This window comes from Haliotis asinina, chromosome 6, assembly GCF_037392515.1.
Source record: "Haliotis asinina isolate JCU_RB_2024 chromosome 6, JCU_Hal_asi_v2, whole genome shotgun sequence".
In the NCBI taxonomy this organism is placed as follows: Eukaryota; Metazoa; Mollusca; class Gastropoda; order Lepetellida; family Haliotidae; genus Haliotis; species Haliotis asinina.
Window position 1 is genome coordinate 341,258 of NC_090285.1, and position 16,581 is coordinate 357,838.

The 16,581-nt window shown below is 41.5% G+C and overlaps 1 protein-coding gene across 2 annotated transcripts in view; it reads left to right on the forward strand.

Annotated features, from left to right (window-relative positions):
• The window catches only part of LOC137286610 (uncharacterized), a 159,630-nt gene that overhangs the window by 116,045 nt on the left and 27,004 nt on the right, over nt 1–16,581 (forward strand). For both annotated transcript variants that reach the window (XM_067818559.1, XM_067818560.1), the window contains 3 exons: nt 2,199–2,290; nt 2,745–2,974; nt 3,347–3,597. In XM_067818559.1, coding sequence (XP_067674660.1) covers nt 2,199–2,290; nt 2,745–2,974; nt 3,347–3,597 — 573 coding nt within the window. The remainder of the gene's footprint in view (nt 1–2,198; nt 2,291–2,744; nt 2,975–3,346; nt 3,598–16,581) is intronic.

The following is a 16,581-nucleotide window of genomic DNA, read 5'->3' on the forward strand; positions in this document are numbered from 1 at the left end:
AAGCTCCACTGTCATAAAAGGCGTCATTCTAATGTCGTGCTCCACTGCAGTGTCATGCTCCGCTGTACTGGCCTGATCCACTGTAATGTCCATGTTCGGCTTCTGTGTCATGCTCAGATGTAGTGTTACGCTCCACTGTAATGTCATGCTCAACTTAGTGTCATGCTCCAGTGTAATGTCATGTACCAAGGTATAGTCAAGCTCCATGTGATGTCATCTTTCCTCAGTGTAATGTCATGGTGCCAGGTAAAGTCAATCTCCACTGTAATGTAATACTCCACTGTACTTCCATCCTGCAGTAAAGCGCTATGTAAAATATAAAAGCTACAAAAATATTGTCATCCTACAACATAGTATCAAGTTTTCTATCTTACCTTCAAGTTTTCTATCTTACCTTCAAGTAAAATACTTTGATTTTCTTGGTAGCAATCAGGAATCAGGATTCAGGATTTATATTCTCAAAAATCATATAAATGATGTATAACAAACATACATGCATCGCGATAGACACAATGTGCCATTATGGCTTGTGTGCACACATACACACACACACACACACACACACACATTCGTTAAATAATACAATTTTTTACCAAAGGATAATAATTAGATTTCATAAACAAATTATATACATTTATGAATATAGGGATCACTGCAATAATACCACGTTTTCTTACATCACCTAGGGCTGTGCATGATATGATAATATGAAATTCGTCACAAATAGTATTGTGGTTACAGATTGTACATGGTCTATTTTCTGCGTATATTGCACCGTCTACCGGTTTCAATCGGTAATCTGTGATTACATGCTCGCAGTTAACCAGGCACGTTTCTATGGGAGGCTGATCCAACAAGGTTCTGGGTTTTGAATTGTAATTCTTCATCGCTTTCCGATAACAACACAGTGTCCGCTTACACGTGAAGGTCAGGGGTACAATAGGCAGTCCATGCTTGCCATAAAAGGCGGCAATGCTTGCCGTAAGAGGCGGCTAACTGGACCAATAGGCTCGCTGACTTGGTTGACACATGTCATCGGTTCCCAGTTGAGCAGAAAGATGCTCATGATGTTGATCACTGGATTGTCTGATCCAGACTCGATTATATACAGACCGCCACCATGAAGTTGAAATGTTGCTGAGTGTGACGTAAACTTAAACTCACTCACTTACAATGTCATGTGTATACAATGGTGCTAATAATACTACGTACACTGCAAGCTGTTCCTCAATAAAACATTTTGCAGCACCAAATCCCTTTACTTTGTGTTCACCTAAAAAGGTTTCAAGGTCATCAAGGTAAAGAGCAAATAAGAAAGGAGGTATATTGTCACCCTGTCTCACCCAATATTACAGTGCAAGAGTGGTGAAGAAGAATTACCTTCATTTACACATGATTTTTTTTTTATACATATTGTGAATTATGTTAAAACATTTGCTGTTTACATTACTTCTAATCATTTTAGTCCATGAACCATTACTCCAAACTGTGTCAAAGACCTGGCTAAAATTGTTGAAAACGCAAGTTTTTTTTATTAAGACCTTTGTATATATCGATAAGAGATTTCAATAAATATACATGATCTGTAGTAGAATAAAGCTTCACGGAAACCGTGTACTTGTAAGTTCAATGGAATCTGAAAAGGTTTGTAATCTCTTGGTTAACAAGTTTCTGTGTCACCCCTCCCATGAGGGTGACAACTGAAAAACAATATTACCCGCAGCCACAGTTACCACGAAACTGTTCGTCGAGAATCTGTAGCGCTAAGAATCGCCTGACGGCATAATATTACGCATGCAGTAGCCGGAGTTCGAAAAGCGGTCGCTCAGCTGTTCCTGAGTTCACCTAATACTGAATTATTTTACCGTCTTAACCATTTTATACCAGTTTTAAGCATGTCAGAATACATATGTTTCTCTTGTTTAAAAATACAGTCGAGAGGCAGACACCATTTTATTCACGTCATATAGTCGGTAGCAACCGTTAAATTAAAATGCCATGATATTTTGTATCTTTAATATAGCGGTAAGACAAATACGCTGTACGCTTCTCTAGAGGGTAATACGGTCTAACGTAACCTCGACAGAAGCATTCAACTTATTATGTACCTCCTTATGACATTGTCATTATAATGATGGAATTTATATATGTATATATTAACATATGTTCGGTTTTGCTGACATTTCTCTTGTGTGCAGGTGTCGGAGCGGGACTGGAGAACTACATTCCTGCCAGCTTTCAGATCCTGTGTCAAGGCAGGGACCTACAACATCATGTGCAGTTATAACAGGTTATCCTGAGACAGCCATGACGCTACATCACATTATCCGATGTTACACTTTCTCACTCTATTCCCTGTAAAGTGCCATTATGATTCGTGCACCGAATCATCCTCCACCCTCTGCTCTGCTCAGTCTGCTACCTGTAAAGTGTCACTCCTTTACCAGGAAAATGTCCTCACAGTTTTGGTCCTCACTCTAAGTCTGGTTTTCTAAATATGCATATTCGTGTGCAGCTATAATAGATTTCCCTGAGAACTGTAGCTTCCGGGAAGCACATATGGTCCAATGTTGCACATTCGTGTCACCGTATACATCATGAGGTGACAGGCTTCTCGATGTGTCACCTTCCATGTTTTCCCTACGTATCGTGAAGTGACAAAGTTCATGTATCACCTTCCATGTTTTCCCTACGTATCGTGAAGTGACAAAGTTCTCCATGTATCACCTTCCATGTGGTCGCAGCATCAACGGCGTACCGTCGTGTGCCAACACTCGCCTCTTGACGGATATACTGCGGAAGGAGTGGGGATTTACTGGCTACGTGATCAGCGATCAGGGGGCGACAGAACAGGTGATGACAGCTCACAACTTTACCAATAACAGCGTAGACACGGTGGCAACCTGCATTGAGGCCGGTCTTAATCTGGAGATATCTGGCCACAGTGAAGAACATCCAGTATTGATGTCCATGAGTAAAGACATTTATTATTTTAATGCAAAATGAAACTACTGCATCTGCTAAATACAGTCAGAATTACACAATAGTATCACACAGACGTATTGTTCTGCTCGATGATTTTGCAACGAGACACATTATATTACAGACGCATTCATCTAAACCAAACTCAATGAGTGTCCAAATCTAATCTCAGAATCTCAGGACTTGCTAATCAGAGTATATGTTAATCACAAGCTGTGTGTGTTACTGATTTGCCACCTCAAACCACCATACCCAGTAACTGTTGTCCATCAAGGAAGCATGTATTTATTCCCAAATGACATTACAGAGAGCCGTCAAACCTAACCCACTGTATAAGTGTTCAGCGAGTGAACATGTCTTCCAGTCCAAGCAATCAAGCAAGGCAAACTGAGTGAAGATGTGGTCAGAGAGCGGGTAAAGCCTCTCTTCTACACCAGAATGAGGCTTGGAGAGTTTGACCCACCGGAAATGAACCCTTTTGCACAACTGAACCTGTCGGTAATAGAGTCACGTGGCCACAGAGCCCTTGCCGTAGAGGCAGCCTTGAAGTCCTTTGTCCTGCTAAAGAATGAAGACGATTTCCTGCCACTCAAGAGGAAGTACAACACTCTAGCGGTAATTAGTGATTACACACTAGTGGCAATTACACGCTGGCAATCATTTATCACGTCCAAACAATTTAACGTCATGCGTATTTCAAACGAAACAATAACGAAATTCCTCGAATGGCTACACATATGCAATAGATTTGAAAAACGGGCAGACACAGACAGTAGACCAGTGGAAAAACAGGAAAACACAGACTAATACCAGGTAAGCAAGGCCCCCATACATCTGCTAATACAAACTGAAAAGTAGGGATGTATAAACCTACAAACAGCGGGTATGCAATGTGAGATTGATCTGTAAATGCCACATATGCAGTGTGAGGTAAATCTGCTGATGCTTGATGTGCAGAGTGGGGTAGATCTACGGATGCTTGGTGTTCATTGTAAGATAAATCTCCTGATGCCAGATGTATAGTGTGAGATAAATCTGTTGTTGCGAGATTTGTAGTGTGGGATAGATGTGCTGATGCTAGATGTTTAGTGTGAGATACATCTGCTGGTGCAGATGCGCAGTGTGAGATAGATCGGCTTTTGTGAAGACATGCAGTGTGAGATAGATCGGCTTTTGTGAAGACATGCAATGTGAGATAGGTCATCTTTTGTGAAGATATGCAATGTGAGATAGGTCGTCTTTTGTGAAGATATGCAATGTGAGATAGACCTGATGATGCCAGATGAGTAGTGTGAGATTGATCAGCTGTTGTGAGAAGTGCAGTGTCAGATAGATCTGCTGATGCCCGATGTGCAGTGTGAGATACATTTGCTGATGTCAGATATCCAGTGCAAGAAAGACCTGCTGATACTACATGTGCAGTGTGAGAAAGATCTGCTGATGTCAGATGTCCAGTCTAAGAAAGATCTGCTGATGTCAGATGTCCAGTGTAAGAAAGATCTGCTGATGTCAGATGTCCAGTGTAAGAAAGATCTGCTGATGCCAGATGTCCAGTCTAAGAAAGATCTGCTGATGTCAGATGTCCAGTGTAAGAAAGATCTGCTGATGTCAGATGTCCAGTGTAAGAAAGATCTGCTGATGTCAGATGTCCAGTGTAAGAAAGATCTGCTGATGCTAGATGTGCAATGTGAGAATGATCTGCTGATGTCAGATGTCCAGTGTAAGAAATATCTGCTGATGCTAGATGTCCAGTGTAAGAAAGATCTGCTGATGCTAGATGTGCAATGTGAGAATGACAAGCTGATGCTAGATGTGCAATGTGAGAAAGATCTGCTGATGCTAGATGTGCAATGTGAGAATGATCTGCTGATGCTAGATGTGCAATGTGAGAAAGATCTGCTGATGCTAGATGTGCAGTGTGAGAAAGATCTGCTAATGTCAGATGTCCAGTGTAAGAAAGACCTGCTGATGCTAGATGTGCAGTGTAAGAAAGATCTGCTGATGCTAGATGTCCAGTGTAAGAATGATCTGCTGATGCTAGATGTGCATTGTGAGAAAGATCTGCTGATGTCAGATGTCCTGTGTAAGAAAGACCTGCTGATGCTAGATGTGCAGTGTAAGAAAGATCTGCTGATGCTAGGTGTGGAATGTGAGAATTATCTGCTGATGCTAGATGTACAATGTGAGAATTATCTGCTGATGTCAGATGTCCATTGTAAGAAAGATCTGCTCATGTCAGATGTCCAGTGTAAGAAAGATCTGCTGATGCTAGATGTGCAGTGTGAGAAAGATTTGCTGATGTCAGATGTCCAGTGTAAGAAAGACCTGCTGATGCTAGATGTGCAGTGTAAGAAAGATCTGCTGATGCTAGATGTCCAGTGTAAGAATGATCTGCTGATGCTAGATGTGCATTGTATGAAAGATCTGCTGATGCTAGGTGTGGAATGTGAGAATTATCTGCTGATGCTAGATGTACAATCTGAGAATTATCTGCTGATGTCAGATGTCCATTGTAAGAAAGATCTGCTCATGTCAGATGTCCAGTGTAAGAAAGATCTGCTGATGCTAGATGTGCAGTGTGAGAAAGATCTGCTGATGTCAGATGTCCAGTGTAAGAAAGACCTGCTGATGCTAGATGTCCAGTGTAAGAAAGATCTCCTGATGCTAGATGTCCAGTGTGAGAATGATCTGCTGATGCTAGATGTGCATTGTAAGAAAGATCTGCTGATGTCAGATGTCCTGTGTAAGAAAGACCTGCTGATGCTAGATGTGCAGTGTGAGAAAGATCTGCTGATACTAGGTGTGGAATGTGAGAATTATCTGCTGATGCTAGATGTACAATGTGAGAATTATCTGTTGATGTCAGATGTCCATTGTAAGAAAGATCTGCTGATGTCAGATGTCCAGTGTAAGAATGATCTGCTGATGCTAGATGTGCATTGTGAGAAAGATCTGCTGATGTCAGATGTCCTGTGTAAGAAAGACCTGCTGATACTAGATGTGCAGTGTAAGAAAGATCTGCTGATGCTAGGTGTGGAATGTGAGAATTATCTGCTGATGCTAGATGTACAATGTGAGAATTATCTGCTGATGTCAGATGTCCATTGTAAGAAGTATCTGCTGATGCTAGATGTCCAGTGTAAGAAAGATCTGCTGATGCTAGATGTGCAATGTGAGAATGATCTGCTGATGGTAGATGTGCAATGTGAGAATGATCTGCTGATAGTAGATGTGTAATGTGAGAAAGATCTGCTGATGCTAGATGTGCAGTGTGAGAAAGACCTGCTGATGTCAGATGTCCAGTGTAAGAAAGACCTGCTGATGCTAGATGTCCAGTGTAAGAAAGATCTCCTGATGCTAGATGTCCAGTGTAAGAATGATCTGCTGATGCTAGATGTGCATTGTAAGAAAGATCTGCTGATGTCAGATGTCCTGTGTAAGAAAGACCTGCTGATGCTAGATGTGCAGTGTGAGAAAGATCTGCTGATACTAGGTGTGGAATGTGAGAATTATCTGCTGATGCTAGATGTACAATGTGAGAATTATCTGTTGATGTCAGATGTCCATTGTAAGAAAGATCTGCTGATGCTAGATGTCCAGTGTAAGAATGATCTGCTGATGCTAGATGTGCATTGTGAGAAAGATCTGCTGATATCAGATGTCCAGTGTAAGAAAGATCTGCTGATGCTAGATGTGCAGTGTGAGAAAGATCTGCTGATGTCAGATGTCCAGTGTAAGAAAGACCTGCTGATGCTAGATGTCCAGTGTAAGAAAGATCTCCTTATGCTAGATGTCCAGTGTAAGAATGATCTGCTGATGCTAGATGTGCATTGTAAGAAAGATCTGCTGATGTCAGATGTCCTGTGTAAGAAAGACCTGCTGATGCTAGATGTGCAGTGTGAGAAAGATCTGCTGATACTAGGTGTGGAATGTGAGAATTATCTGCTGATGCTAGATGTACAATGTGAGAATTATCTGCTTATGCTAGATGTCCAGTGTAAAAAAGATCTGCTGATGCTAGATGTGCAGTGTGAGAATGATCTGCTGATGTCAGATGTCCAGTGTAAGAAAGATCTGCTGATAGTAGATGTGCAATGTGAGACTGATCTGCTGATGCTAGATCTGCAATGTGAGAAAGATCTGCTGATGCTAGATGTGCAATGTGAGAATGATCTGCTGATGCTTGATGTGCAGTGTGAAAAAGATCTGCTGATGTCAGATGTCCAGTGTAAGAAATATCTGCTGATGCTAGATGTCCAGTGTAAGAAAGATCTGCTGATGTCAGATGTCCTGTGTAAGAAAGATCTGCTGATGCTAGATGTGCAGTGTAACAAATATCTGCTGATGCTAGATGTCCAGTGTAAGAAAGATCTGCTGATGCTAGATGTGCAGTGTGAGAAAGATCTGCTGATGTCACATGTCCAGTCTAAGAAAGATCTGCTAATGTCAGATGTCCAGTGTAAGAAATATCTGCTGATGCTAGATGTCCAGTGTAAGAATGATCTGCTGATGCTAGATGTGCAATGTGAGAATGATCTGCTGATGCTAGATGTGCAATGTGAGAATTATCTGCTGATGCTAGATGTGCAATGTGAGAATGATCTGCTGATGCTAGATGTGCAATGTGAGAAAGATCTGCTTATGCTAGATGTCCAGTGTAAGAAAGATCTGCTGATGTCAGATGTCCAGTGTATGAAAGATCTGCTGATGCTAGATGTGCAGTGTGAGAAAGATCTGCTGATGTCACATGTCCAGTCAAAGAAAGATCTGCTTATGCTAGATGTCCAGTGTAAGAAAGATCTGCTGATGCTAGATGTGCAGTGAGAGAATGATCTGCTGATGCTAGATGTGCAATGTGAGAATGATCTGCTGATAGTAGATGTGCAATGTGAGACTGATCTGCTGATGCTAGATCTGCAATGTGAGAAAGATCTGCTATGCTAGATGTGCAATGTGAGAATGATCTGCTGATGCTTGATGTGTAGTGTGAAAAAGATCTGCTGATGTCAGATGTCCAGTGTAAGAAATATCTGCTGATGCTAGATGTCCAGTGTAAGAAAGATCTGCTGATGTCAGATGTCCAGTGTAAGAAAGATCTGCTGATGCTAGATGTGCAGTGTAACAAATATCTGCTGATGCTAGATGTCCAGTGTAAGAAAGATCTGCTGATGTCAGATGTCCAGTGTATGAAACATCTGCTGATGCTAGATGTGCAGTGTGAGAAAGATCTGCTGATGTCACATGTCCAGTCAAAGAAAGATCTGCTAATGTCAGATGTCCAGTGTAATAAATATCTGCTGATGCTAGATGTCCAGTGTAAGAATGATCTGCTGATGCTAGATGTGCAATGTGAGAATGATCTGCTGATGCTAGATGAGCATTGTGAGAATGATCTGCTGATGCTAGATGTGCAGTGTGAGAAAGATCTGCTGATGCTAGATGTGCAATGTGAGAATGATCTTCTGATGCTAGATGTGCAGTGTGAGAAAGATCTGCTGATGTCAGATGTCCAGTGTAAGAAATATCTGCTGATTCTAGATGTCCAGTGTAAGAAAGATCTCCTGATGCTAGGTGTGGAATATGAGAATTATCTGCTGATGCTAGATGTACAATGTGAGAATTATCTGCTGATGTCAGATGTCCAGTGTAAGAAAGATCTGCTGATGCTAGATGTGCAATGTAAAAATGATCTGCTGATGGTAGATGTGCAATGTGAGAATGATCTGCTGATAGTAGATGTGTAATGTGAGACTGATCTGCTGATGCTAGATGTGCAATGTGAGAATGATGTGCTGATGCTAGATGTGCAGTGTGAGAAAGATCTGCTGATGTCAGATGTACTGTGTAAGAAATATCTGCTGATTCTAGATGTCCAGTGTAAGAAAGATCTCCTGATGCTAGGTGTGGAATGTGAGAATTATCTGCTGATGCTAGATGTACAATGTGAGAATTATCTGCTGATGTCAGATGTCCATTGTAAGAAGTATCTACTGATGCTAGATGTCCAGTGTAAGAAAGATCTGCTGATGCTAGATGTGCAATGTGAGAACGATCTGCTGATGGTAGATGTGCAATGTGAGAATGATCTGCTGATAGTAGATGTGTAATGTGAGACTGATCTGCTGATGCTAGATCTGCAATGTGAGAAAGATCTGCTATGCTAGATGTGCAATGTGAGAATGATCTGCTGATGCTTGATGTGTAGTGTGAAAAAGATCTGCTGATGTCAGATGTCCAGTGTAAGAAATATCTGCTGATGCTAGATGTCCAGTGTAAGAAAGATCTGCTGATGTCAGATGTCCAGTGTAAGAAAGATCTGCTGATGCTAGATGTGCAGTGTAACAAATATCTGCTGATGCTAGATGTCCAGTGTAAGAAAGATCTGCTGATGTCAGATGTCCAGTGTATGAAAGATCTGCTGATGCTAGATGTGCAGTGTGAGAAAGATCTGCTGATGTCACATGTCCAGTCAAAGAAAGATCTGCTAATGTCAGATGTCCAGTGTAATAAATATCTGCTGATGCTAGATGTCCAGTGTAAGAATGATCTGCTGATGCTAGATGTGCAATGTGAGAATGATCTGCTGATGCTAGATGAGCATTGTGAGAATGATCTGCTGATGCTAGATGTGCAATGTGAGAAAGATCTGCTGATGCTAGATGTGCAATGTGAGAATGATCTTCTGATGCTAGATGTGCAGTGTGAGAAAGATCTGCTGATGTCAGATGTCCAGTGTAAGAAATATCTGCTGATTCTAGATGTCCAGTGTAAGAAAGATCTCCTGATGCTAGGTGTGGAATATGAGAATTATCTGCTGATGCTAGATGTACAATGTGAGAATTATCTGCTGATGTCAGATGTCCAGTGTAAGAAAGATCTGCTGATGCTAGATGTGCAATGTAAAAATGATCTGCTGATGGTAGATGTGCAATGTGAGAATGATCTGCTGATAGTAGATGTGTAATGTGAGACTGATCTGCTGATGCTAGATGTGCAATGTGAGAATGATGTGCTGATGCTAGATGTGCAGTGTGAGAAAGATCTGCTGATGTCAGATGTACTGTGTAAGAAATATCTGCTGATTCTAGATGTCCAGTGTAAGAAAGATCTCCTGATGCTAGGTGTGGAATGTGAGAATTATCTGCTGATGCTAGATGTACAATGTGAGAATTATCTGCTGATGTCAGATGTCCATTGTAAGAAGTATCTACTGATGCTAGATGTCCAGTGTAAGAAAGATCTGCTGATGCTAGATGTGCAATGTGAGAATGATCTGCTGATGGTAGATGTGCAATGTGAGAATGATCTGCTGATAGTAGATGTGTAATGTGAGACTGATCTGCTGATGCTAGATCTGCAATGTGAGAAAGATCTGCTGATGCTAGATGTGCAGTGTGAGAAAGATCTGCTGATGTCAGATGTACTGTGTAAGAAATATCTGCTGATTCTAGATGTCCAGTGTAAGAAAGATCTCCTGATGCTAGGTGTGGAATGTGAGAATTATCTGCTGATGCTAGATATACAATGTGAGAATTATCTGCTGATGTCAGATGTCCATTGTAAGAAGTATCAACTGATGCTAGATGTCCAGTGTAAGAAAGATCTGCTGATGCTAGATGTGCAATGTGAGAATGATCTCCTGATGGTAGATGTGCAATGTGAGAATGATCTGCTGATGGTAGATGTGCAATGTGAGAATGATCTGCTGATAGTAGATGTGTAATGTGAGACTGATCTGCTGATGCTAGATCTGCAATGTGAGAAAGATCTGCTGATGCTAGATGTGCAGTGTGAGAAAGATCTGCTGATGTCAGATGTCCAGTGTAAGAAAGACCTGCTGATGCTAGATGTCCAGTGTAAGAAAGATCTGCTGATGCTAGATGTCCAGTGTAAGAATGATCTGCTGATGCTAGATGTGCATTGTAAGAAAGATCTGCTGATGTCAGATGTCCTGTGTAAGAAAGACCTGCTGATCCTAGATGTGCAGTGTGAGAAAGATCTGCTGATACTAGGTGTGGAATGTGAGAATTATCTGCTGATGCTAGATGTACAATGTGAGAATTATCTGTTGATGTCAGATGTCCATTCTAAGAAAGATCTGCTGATGCTAGATGTCCAGTGTAAGAATGATCTGCTGATGCTAGATGTGCATTGTGAGAAAGATCTGCTGATGTCAGATGTCCTGTGTAAGAAAGACCTGCTGATGCTAGATGTGCAGTGTAGGAAAGATCTGCTGATGCTAGGTGTGGAATGTGAGAATTATCTGCTGATGCTAGATGTACAATGTGAGAATTATCTGCTGATGTCAGATGTCCATTGTAAGAAATATCTGCTTATGCTAGATGTCCAGTGTAAGAAAGATCTGCTGATGCTAGATGTGCAGTGTGAGAATGATCTGCTGATGCTAGATGTGCAATGTGAGAATGATCTGCTGATAGTAGATGTGCAATGTGAGAATGATCTGCTGATGCTAGATGTGCATTGTGAGAATTATCTGCTGATGCTAGATGTGCAATGTGAGAATGATCTGCTGATGCTAGATGTGCAATGTGAAAAAGATCTGCTGATGCTAGATGTGCAATGTGAAAATGATCTGCTGATGCTAGATGTGCAGTGTGAGAAAGATCTGCTGATGTCAGATGTCCAGTGTAAGAAATATCTGCTGATTCTAGATGTCCAGTGTGAGAAAGATCTCCTGATGCTAGGTGTGGAATGTGAGAATTATCTGCTGATGCTAGATGTACAATGTGAGAATTATCTGCTGATGTCAGATGTCCAGTGTAAGAAAGATCTGCTGATGCTAGATGTGCAATGTGAGAATGATCTGCTGATGCTAGATGTGCAATGTGAGAATGATCTGCTGATAGTAGATGTGTAATGTGAGACTGATCTGCTGATGCTAGATCTGCAATGTGAGAAAGATCTGCTGATGCTAGATGTGCAGTGTGAGAAAGATCTGCTGATGTCAGATGTCCAGTGTAAGAAAGACCTGCTGATGCTAGATGTCCAGTGTAAGAAAGATCTGCTGATGCTAGATGTCCAGTGTAAGAATGATCTGCTGATGCTAGATGTGCATTGTGAGAAAGATCTGCTGATGTCAGATGTCCTGTGTAAGAAAGACCTGCTGATGCTATATGTGCAGTGTGAGAAAGATCTGCTGATACTAGGTGTGGAATGCGAGAATTATCTGCTGATGCTAGATGTACAATGTGAGAATTATCTGCTGATGTCAGATGTCCATTGTAAGAAATATCTGCTGATGCTAGATGTGCAGTGTAAGAAAGATCTGCTGATGCTAGATGAGCAATGTGAGAATGATCTGCTGATGGTAGATGTGCAATGTGGGAAAGATCTGCTGATAGTAGATGTGCAATGTGAGAAAGATCTGCTGTTGCTAGATGTGCAGTGTGAGAAAGATCTGCTGATGTCAGATGTCCAGTGTAAGAAAGACCTGCTGATGCTAGATGTCCAGTGTAAGAAAGATCTGCTGATGCTAGATGTCCAGTGTAAGAATGATCTGCTGATGCTAGATGTGCATTGTAAGAAAGATCTGCTGATGTCAGATGTCCTGTGTAAGAAAGACCTGCTGATGCTAGATGTGCAGTGTGAGAAAGATCTGCTGATACTAGGTGTGGAATGTGAGAATTATCTGCTGATGCTAGATGTACAATGTGAGAATTATCTGCTGATGTCAGATGTCCATTGTAAGAAGTATCTACTGATGCTAGATGTCCAGTGTAAGAAAGATCTGCTGATGCTAGATGTGCAATGTGAGAATGATCTGCTGATGGTAGATGTGCAATGTGAGAATGATCTGCTGATAGTAGATGTGTAATGTGAGACTGATCTGCTGATGCTAGATCTGCAATGTGAGAAAGATCTGCTGATGCTAGATGTGCAGTGTGAGAAAGATCTGCTGATGTCAGATGTCCAGTGTAAGAAAGACCTGCTGATGCTAGATGTCCAGTGTAAGAAAGATCTCCTGATGCTAGATGTCCAGTGTAAGAATGATCTGCTGATGCTAGATGTGCATTGTAAGAAAGATCTGCTGATGTCAGATGTCCTGTGTAAGAAAGACCAGCTGATGCTAGATGTGCAGTGTGAGAAAGATCTGCTGATACTAGGTGTGGAATGTGAGAATTATCTGCTGATGCTAGATGTACAATGTGAGAATTATCTGTTGATGTCAGATGTCCATTCTAAGAAAGATCTGCTTATGCTAGATGTCCAGTGTAAGAATCATCTGCTGATGCTAGATGTGCATTGTGAGAAAGATCTGCTGATGTCAGATGTCCTGTGTAAGAAAGACCTGCTGATGCTATATGTGCAGTGTAGGAAAGATCTGCTGATGCTAGGTGTGGAATGTGAGAATTATCTGCTGATGCTAGACGTACAATGTGAGAATTATCTGCTGATGTCAGATGTCCATTGTAAGAAATATCTGCTTATGCTAGATGTCCAGTGTAAGAAAGATCTGCTGATGCTAGATGTGCAGTGTGAGAATGATCTGCTGATGCTAGATGTGCAATGTGAGAATGATCTGCTGATAGTAGATGTGCAATGTGAGAATGATCTGCAGATGCTAGATGTGCATTGTGAGAATTATCTGCTGATGCTAGATGTGCAATGTGAGAATGATCTGCTGATGCTAGATGTACAATGTGAAAAAGATCTGCTGATGCTAGATGTGCAATGTGAAAATGATCTCCTGATGCTAGATGTGCAGTGTGAGAAAGATCTGCTGATGTCAGATGTCCAGTGTAAGAAATATCTGCTGATTCTAGATGTCCAGTGTGAGAAAGATCTCCTGATGCTAGGTGTGGAATGTGAGAATTATCTGCTGATGCTAGATGTACAATGTGAGAATTATCTGCTGATGTCAGATGTCCAGTGTAAGAAAGATCTGCTGATGCTAGATGTGCAATGTGAGAATGATCTGCTGATGCTAGATGTGCAATGTGAGAATGATCTGCTGATAGTAGATGTGTAATGTGAGACTGATCTGCTGATGCTAGATCTGCAATGTGAGCAAGATCTGCTGATGCTAGATGTGCAGTGTGAGAAAGATCTGCTGATGTCAGATGTCCAGTGTAAGAAAGACCTGCTGATGCTAGATGTCCAGTGTAAGAAAGATCTGCTGATGCTAGATGTCCAGTGTAGGAATGATCTGCTGATGCTAGATGTGCAGTGTGAGAAAGATCTGCTGATGTCAGATGTCCATTGTAAGAAATATCTGCTGATGCTAGATGTGCAGTGTAAGAAAGATCTGCTGATGCTAGATGTGCAATGTGAGAATGATCTGCTGATGCTAGATGTGCAATGTGAGAAAGATCTGCTGATAGTAGATGTGCAATGTGAGAAAGATCTGCTGTTGCTAGATGTGCAGTGTGAGAAAGATCTGCTGATGTCAGATGTCCAGTGTAAGAAAGACCTGCTGATGCTAGATGTCCAGTGTAAGAAAGATCTGCTGATGCTAGATGTCCAGTGTAGGAATGATCTGCTGATGCTAGATGTGCATTGTGAGAAAGATCTGCTGATGTCAGATGTCCTGTGTAAGAAAGACCTGTTAATGCTATATGTGCAGTGTGAGAAAGATCTGCTGATACTAGGTGTGGAATGTGAGAATTATCTGCTGATGCTAGATGTACAATGTGAGAATTATCTGCTGATGTCAGATGTCCATTGTAAGAAATATCTGCTGATGCTAGATGTCCAGTGTAAGAAAGATCTGCTGATGCTAGATGTGCAATGTGAGAATGATCTGCTGATGGTAGATGTGCAATGTGAGAATGATCTGCTGATAGTAGATGTGCAATGTGAGACTGATCTGCTGATGCTAGATCTGCAATGTGAGAAAGATCTGCTGATGCTAGATGTGCAGTGTGAGAATGATCTGCTGATGCTTGATGTGCAGTGTGAAAAAGATCTGCTGATGTCAGATGTCCAGTGTAAGAAAGATCTGCTGATGCTAGATGTCCAGTGTAAGAAAGATCTGCTGATGCTAGACGTGCAATGTGAGAATGATCTGCTGATGCTAGATGTGCAATGTGAGAAAGATCTGCTGATAGTAGATGTGCAATGTGAGAATGATCTGCTGATGCTAGATGTGCAATGTGAGAAAGATCTGCTGATAGTTGATGTGCAATGTGAGAATGATCTGCTGATGCTAGATGTGCAATGTGAGAAAGATCTGCTGATGCTAGATGTGCAATGTGAGAATGATCTGCTGATGCTTGATGTGCAGTGTGAAAAAGATCTGCTGATGTCAGATGTCCAGTGTAAGAAATATCTGCTGATGCTATATGTCCAGTGTAAGAAAGATCTGCTGATGTCAGATGTCCAGTGTAAGAAAGATCTGCTGATGTCAAATGTCCAGTCTAAGAAAGATCTGCTGATGTCAGATGTCCAGTGTAAGAAAGATCTGCTGATGTCAGATGTGCAGTGTAAGAAAGATCTGCTGATGTCAGATGTCCAGTGTAAGAAAGATCTGCTGATGTCAGATGTCCAGTGTAAGAAAGATCTGCTAATGCTAGATGTGCAATGTGAGAATGATCTGCTGATGCTTGATGTGCAGTGTGAAAAAGATCTGCTGATGTCAGATGTCCAGTGTAAGAAAGATCTGCTGATGCTAGATGTGCAATGTGAGAATGATCTGCTGATGCTTGATGTGCAGTGTGAAAAAGATCTGCTGATGTCAGATGTCCAGTGTAAGAAACATCTGCTGATGCTAGATGTCCAGTGTAAGAAAGATCTGCTGATGTCAGATGTCCAGTGTAAGAAATATCTGCTGATGCTAGATGTCCAGTGTAAGAAAGATCTGCTGATGTCAGATGTCCAGTGTAAGAAAGATCTGCTGATGTCAGATGTCCAGTCTAAGAAAGATCTGCTGATGTCAGATGTCCAGTGTAAGAAAGATCTGCTGATGTCAGATGTCCAGTGTAAGAAAGATCTGCTGATGTCAGATGTCCAGTGTAAGAAAGATCTGCTGATGCTAGATGTGCAATGTGAGAATGATCTGCTGATGTCAGATGTCCAGTGTAAGAAAGATCTGCTGATGCTAGATGTGCAGTATGTGAATGATCTGCTGATGTCAGATGTCCAGTGTAAGAAAGATCTGCTGATGTCAGATGTCCAGTGTAAGAAAGATCTGCTGATGTCAGATGTCCAGTGTAAGAATGATCTGCTGATGCTAGATGTGCATTGTGAGAAAGATCTGCTGATGTCAAATGTCCTGTGTAAGAAAGACCTGCTGATGCTAGATGTGCAGTGTGAGAAAGATCTGCTGATACTAGGTGTGGAATGTGAGAATTATCTGCTGATGCTAGATGTACAATGTGAGAATTATCTGCTGATGTCAGATGTCCATTGTAAGAAATATCTGCTGATGCTAGATGTGCAGTGTAAGAAAGATCTGCTGATGCTAGATGTGCAATGTGAGAATGATCTGCTGATGCTAGATGTGCAATGTGAGAAAGATCTGCTGATAGTAGATGTGCAATGTGAGAAAGATCTGCTGTTGCTAGATGTGCAGTGTGAGAAAGATCTGCTGATGTCAGATGTCCAGTGTAAGAAAGACCTGCTGATGCTAGATGTCCAGTG